The sequence below is a fragment of the Mytilus californianus genome, unplaced genomic scaffold (assembly GCF_021869535.1).
Source record: "Mytilus californianus isolate M0D057914Y unplaced genomic scaffold, xbMytCali1.0.p SCAF_4, whole genome shotgun sequence".
Lineage (NCBI taxonomy): Eukaryota > Metazoa > Mollusca > Bivalvia > Mytilida > Mytilidae > Mytilus > Mytilus californianus.
In genome coordinates, this window is record NW_026262690.1 from 58,407,794 (window position 1) to 58,415,120 (window position 7,327).

Consider the following 7,327-nt stretch of genomic DNA (forward strand, 5'->3'; position numbering starts at 1 on the left):
TCTATAAATGTATTGTTTAAATAGTATATAAACTTTCTTGCCGCTAACTTTTTTCTTCTTGTTGCTTCTTGTCTCTAATTAGTGAGACTGTCTTGAAATATATCGACCAATCAACGTTGATATCCGGTTCTATTTCATTCATAAACAAGGGTTTGAAATTAAATACAGGCTTCTTTTTTTTTGAGACATGAAATTGATTTTTTCAAATCTGCTCTTGATTAAAATACTTCTAACTATGCTAGAATCACTAAATTTAGTTTTAGAAACTTTATTAGGTTCCCTTACAAAACATACACCCCTCTCCCTTCCCTCAAACCAGGGGCTCATATAAAGATTGACAGGACATAGAATTTATTTTCTAACTGTAAGAAGAAAGCTGTGATAGCAAACAAAAAAAAGCCTATTTTGATGTCTGAAAGCTTTGATAGTAGGTAAACCTAGGAACTTCTGATACTTACATGTATCACTTATATCTAAAGAATTCGTAAAAAACATTACAATTTATTAATTATTAAACACTTTTTAAGATATATCACTGTTAGTTATCTTTTTATCTAATGTGGGTTCATTTATTTTTGTAGATACCAATTTTCATGGATTGAGAAAAAATTGTATTTCCATGGATATTTGATTTTGTTGTTTTGCCAAAGTCTTCATACAAGCCTTCAGAAAATTTGTACTTCATTCAACATTCAAATTTGTGGTTCTTCTTTACCCAAAAAATCCAAGAAAATTAGTATCCCACGAATAATAATGAATCCACAGTAATTCTTGTTATTATTACATTAAACCTGCTGTGAAAAATATTTAACCGAACGTATTTGGGTTTTGGTGCTTGTGGTTATAAATACTTGCAGTGCACATATAACAGAGATTCGTTTGGTGCATTCTGCTGTGATATTCTGCAGTGAATTACATAGACTTTTGTCTTATCATCTGACATCACTCAGTTAAATCATTCAATGAAGTGCTTGAATAGTGTACTTTCATTTTACATGACATCAATAAATCTGGCATTAACATAAGTTTAAGCAGTGGACTTGACTGTGGTTTGTTATAGGGTTCACAAAGGGCCTTGTTAATTACGGTCACTTTTGACATTTGCCCGAGGTTTTGGAAGAAGATTTGGGCGTGTTTTAAGAACTGGTCCAGAATTTTCAATCTCTCCATCTATAAGTAGCCAATGTTATTTTAGCTTTCTAGAAACATACATAAAACCATCTGAATGTTTACAATATTATTTTTAAAGTCTAGAGAACACACAAAGTCAAAATGAGGCTGCCATCTTTTAAAATTTTATATCACATTTTGGAATTAGCAGATAAACACCAAGTACAATAATCCTATTTGTAAAATTAAATTCCACATGATTTTCATAGTATATTGGCAGTTTTTATTTCAGAAGATTTCATTTAACAAGTGAATTAAGCCAACATAAGCACTCCATGAATATAATTCACAATATGATATCCTGGTGAACTAAATTAGTTTAACAAATATTCTGATTTTAAGAAATCTTTTTAACACATAAAATTTAGGACCTTAGAGTCTATTTTCATTCTTGTCTAAAATTTTAGGTAATGAATTTCAGGGATAGAGTCAGACCTGTGAGTGTAACTTACCATCACTCTTGACACTTCCCCTGGGTTTTGGAGGTGGATTAGGGCGTGGTTTTGGAGCAGGTTTTTGACCTTTAGTTTCTCCATCTAAAAGATATAATCATCTTGAATATATGTAAAATACAAATAATTAATCATTGCCTTTATTTAAATGTCTTCTGAAAACTCTGGTTACTCTTCCTAAAATGTAGATGTATAGTTAAATTAAATGAAAACATATGTATAATATGAAAATAAAAAGAATTCATAGAAGTTTTTCTGAAAGAATCTGTTCCACGTGCAATTAAACCATTTGAAAAGAATGAAACTCTGAGAAAACATACAGGCTTAGATATGGAAAGGCAGACAATATTATTTACACACAATAAATACTATCATAACACATGCAATGACATTGAAATCTTCTGTTATAGATTTAATCTGAGGGAAGACGAAAGTTAAGACCCTTAAAAACTGTCCAGTTTCTGTTGATATTTAAGGAACTTTTAGTAATTTCTGTAAATTTCTTTAAAAGACATACACAAGCTATGTTATTACTTTCTAAAGAAAATAGTTTCACAGTAATAAACAAAAATGTTTTGTCTGTCAAACGTGGTTTCCACATTGGAATAAAAGTAACTGTAGCATATCATTTTCAATATCCTTTTTGAAGTATTTCTAGATCCTTAATTGTGGAAATTGAATTCCTTATAAAATCAAATTCAAATTCTATTAATAATATTATACATTCTATATGTATAAGAATGGTGTGTCCAGTTACCTTCCCCAATTGTGGAAGTCCTGGAAGCAGTCGATGTCCTGCTACTGTTACTGTTTGGACGAGGAGCTGGTTTTGGTCTGTTCTGGTCATGTACCAGCTTTAAGACAGATATTGGAGTTTTCTCCTTGGATTTCGTGTCATCCTTTGTTTCTGAAGGCTTGGGTGATACTGCTGTTTCTGTCTTTGGTGGCTTTACTGCTTCCTTTTCCTTAGTTTCTTCACTCGGAGTTTTATCCTACAAAAAATTTAATTTACATTTCAAAAGCATAAAAAGTTTCAATACTTGGTTATTATTGATAAACTGATATGGCTATATACATTATATATGCTGTACTGTAGATATTTCTGTGGTCTGATATGGCTATATACATTATATATGCTGTACTGTAGATATTTCTGTGGTCTGATATGGCTATATACATTATATATGCTGTACTGTAGATATTTCTGTGGTCTGATATGGCTAAATACATTATATATGCTGTACTGTAGATATTTCTGTGGTCTGATATGGCTATATACATTATATATGCTGTACTGTAGATATTTCTGTGGTCTGATATGGCTATATACATTATATATGCTGTACTGTAGATATTTCTGTGGTCTGATATGGCTATATACATTATATATGCTGTACTGTAGATATTTCTGTGGTCTGATATGGCTATATACATTATATATGCTGTACTGTAGATATTTCTGTGGTCTGATATGGTTATATACATTATATATGCTGTACTGTAGATATTTCTGTAGTGGTGGTGCTAATTGTTTCAAAGTCACTGCTTAAAATTTAATGCTAAACTATTTTTTTTCATTTAACATCTTACTTTTTTTTTTTAATTTATGTCACTTTTACCAAATTTGAGCACCTGTTCTGCCCTGCTTACACAAAGGAAACCTTGTACAGTTGACCTAATATTTCTGCTTGCTGTCTTTTGTTTAAGTAGAAAGAATATACCATCATCGATAACATCCAAACCTATATATTCGATTGGAAGTCTCAATGTCTTCTTCATTTAACTACCATACTTCAGTCTCAACATTTGTTTTATTACTGTTACCACAGATTTTCTGTTCTATTGTCTGTGTTTAAGTTAGGCCTACATATCATCTAGGCCTATACCTTCTAATAGAAGCCTCAATACCTTGTTTTACTATTTTACTTACCACATCGAATATACCATATTTTTATTACATTAAATATCTATGCTGTACTGTAGATATTTCTGTGGTCTGATATGGCTATATACATTATATATGCTGTACTGTAGATATTTCTGTGGTCTGATATGGCTATATACATTATATATGCTGTACTGTAGATATTTCTGTGGTCTGATATGGCTATAAACATTATATATGCTGTACTGTAGATATTTCTGTGGTCTGATTTAGCTATATACATTATATATGCTGTACTGTAGATATTTCTGTGGTCTGATATGGCTATATACATTATATATGCTGTACTGTAGATATTTCTGTGGTCTGATATGGTTATATACATTATATATGCTGTACTGTAGATATTTCTGTAGTGGTGGTGCTAATTGTTTCAAAGTCACTGCTTAAAATTTAATGCAAAACTATTTTTTCATTTAACATCTTACTTTTTTTTTTTAATTTATGTCACTTTTACCAAATTTGAGCACCTGTTCTGCCCTGCTTACACAAAGGAAACCTTGTACAGTTGACCTTATATTTCTGCTTGCTGTCTTTTGTTTAAGTAGAAAGAATATACCATCATCGATAACATCCCAACTATATATTCGATCGGAAGTCTCAATGTCTTCTTCATTTAACTACCATACTTCAGTCTCAACATTTGTTTTATTACTGTTACCACAGATTTTCTGTTCTATTGTCTGTGTTTAAGTTAAGCCTACATATCACCTAGGCCTATACCTTCTAATAGAAGCCTCAATACCTTGTTTTACTATTTTACTTACCACATCGAATATAGCATATTTTTATTACATTAAATATCTATGCTGTACTGTAGATATTTCTGTGGTCTGATATGGCTATATACATTATATATGCTGTACTGTAGATATTTCTGTGGTCTGATATTGCTATATACATTATATATGCTGTACTGTAGATATTTCTGTTGTCTGATATGGCTATAAACATTATATATGCTGTACTGTAGATATTTCTGTGGTCTGATTTGGCTATATACATTATATATGCTGTACTGTAGATATTTCTGTGGTCTGATATGGCTATATACATTATATATGCTGTACTGTAGATATTTCTGTGGTCTGATATGGTTATATACATTATATATGCTGTACTGTAGATATTTCTGTAGTGGTGGTGCTAATTGTTTCAAAGTCACTGCTTAAAATTTAATGCAAAACTATTTTTTCATTTAACATCTTACTTTTTTTTTTTAATTTATGTCACTTTTACCAAATTTGAGCACCTGTTCTGCCCTGCTTACACAAAGGAAACCTTGTACAGTTGACCTAATATTTCTGCTTGCTGTCTTTTGTTTAAGTAGAAAGAATATACCATCATCGATAACATCCAAACCTATATATTCTATTGGAAGTCTCAATGTCTTCTTCATTTAACTACCATACTTCAGTCTCAACATTTGTTTTATTACTGTTACCACAGATTTTCTGTTCTATTGTCTGTGTTTAAGTTAAGCCTACATATCATCTAGGCCTATACCTTCTAATAGTAGCCTCAATGCCTTGTTTTACTATTTTACTTACCACCAATTTTCTGTTCTGTTGTTTTTGTCTCAGCTGAGCCAACATATCACCACCCATAACACCGAGACGTATTCCACCACCAGGAGGCCTCAAAGCCTTCTTTGGTTGTTTGTCTTCATCTTTTTTCTCTGGCTCTGGTTGGGTTTTCTCTTCTACAGAATAATATATTATGCAGCAAGTATTAACACTTTCATTCACCTATAGGAATTCATATTGAGTATATATAGAAGGAAAATATGCATGCAACTGAAAATACATTTGATGTACTGTCAAGTTAATGTGTGCACTTTCTAAATCTGGACATTGCATGACAAACAATATGACAAGCAGACTTTGAAGGAGTGCCGAGTTGCAATTTAAGTGTACACATGTAATTTTAAGACCAAAAGGAATGGGATGTCGATAATTCAAAATATGCATTATATTCGGTTTCAGGCGAGCACATTTTCACACAATATCACTGATGGAAAAGAATATATCATCTAACTTTCCAAAGATTTTCTATGTTGTCTGCAAATATGGTTTTAAGAAAAAAACCAAATAATAATAAATGACAAATTTAAAACACCTCTATAATGTGAAAATCTAAAGGATTAATTAAGCCCTTTAACAACTTTTCCACCATGTAAAATAATTACTAACTAAATCACAACTATTTTTTGTTTTATGTAAAAATAAACCTTTAGGTTCCTCTTTTTCACTGGCTCCTCCTTGACCTCTGGCTCTGTATTTTCTTTATTAGGTGTGTTTTCTTTAGTTTCTGATGGAGGATCTTTCTCTACTTTAACATCTTCTTTCTTTTCAGGTTCTGCCTTGACTGTCTTTTTTCCAAAAGGAAGCTTACCAAATAAACTGGAAGGAGATTCATCATAAGGTATACATTTCTTAAGAATTATTTTGGTTGCCTATAAAAGGAAACTGTTCTAATGGAAGCATGGAGTCATTTGGAATAACCACAGAGGGAGCAAGAACTCATTACCTTTCTGAAGTATCTATTTTCCATTAAAGACATCTAAAGTTAGGTTTAATTTTACTGGTTGATGCAAGAATTTTTATATGCATAATCTTGTTAATTAATATAGAATTCTTTCTTTGGTTTTTAAATTTAAAATAGTGCAAATTTTAAAATTCATAAAAAATCCATTTCTATTTCAGCTTAAAGACAAACTACTCTGAAGGATTTCTGTTGCAATAAATTGTAAGTAGTTTCATGTCAACCATGTTAAATTACATACATATTTCTGAAGAAAATGAAATTATTGTGAGTAAAACTGAATATAAACATGTGTATCAAAAATTATCATAAAAGTTATTGTAAGTTATTAAAAGCAGCATTAATAACAATGTTAATGTAGCATTTAATATTTATGACAATTAAAAAAATTATGCTCTTTGGCTATATGGTAAAAGCAAACACAACTAGCAAATGATTTTAAGAAATTCCCTCTAATTTTGTTCTTATGTCGCACGATTCCAACCAGTAATAATACATGTAGTAGTTATATAATACTAATTTTGGGGAGCAATTTTATTTTCATGAGTAGAAAAATAAAGTGAATATAAATCGTCATGAGTATGTTAAATTGGGTCTTCCTTTATATAAATATAAAAAAAAAATCACGATAATAAATCATTATAAAGTTGGCTAGAAAGGGCTTAACACAAAAATTAGTTTGTTTGCAGTATTCACGCTAATGTACTCATTAAATATATATCACATGAAATACTTATAACTTAAAGACAACTTTAACCGGAAATAATAGCATGTTCATTAGGATTCAATACACAAATATTACCTAAGACATTAAGTGAACATTACTCACCAGACCACTCAATGTAAGCCAAGTTTAGATGTGCAAACAATTTTCAAGATATGAATTTAAAAATATAATTACGTCTTTGATTTTTGGTCTTTTGGAGGTTTTTCTTTTTCTTTTTTGTTTCCAAACCACGATTTGCCCCCATCATGCTTTCCATCATTGCTTTGTTTCCGTCTATATTGAGAGAAATGATGATTAAGAATCTGATTATATATGCATTCTTTCCTCTTGTCTTGACCATCAAGATATTATTGTAGGAAATGTTTTTGGATATAATTTGTGAATGAAAAAAAACCCCAAAAAACAAACAATGCATTTAAGACTTACTATGGAATTATTTTTGCTGATTTAGAAAAAATAGCTTTTTCATAGATTCTTAATTTTCGTGGA

At 30.5% G+C, this 7,327-nt stretch overlaps 1 protein-coding gene across 1 annotated transcript; it reads right to left on the reverse strand.

The window, feature by feature from the left end:
• Positions 1-760: 760 nt before the first annotated feature.
• LOC127698510 (nucleolar protein dao-5-like) lies at positions 761-5,809 on the reverse strand. The gene is made up of 5 exons (XM_052202022.1): positions 5,798-5,809; positions 5,118-5,269; positions 2,380-2,614; positions 1,623-1,706; positions 761-1,170 (listed from the first exon to the last, which is right to left on the reverse strand). The coding sequence occupies exons 2-5, from the start codon at positions 5,172-5,174 to the stop codon at positions 1,079-1,081; spliced, it is 468 nt and encodes a 155-aa protein (XP_052057982.1). The 5' UTR covers positions 5,175-5,269; positions 5,798-5,809; the 3' UTR covers positions 761-1,078.
• Between the last annotated feature and the right edge of the window lie 1,518 nt (positions 5,810-7,327).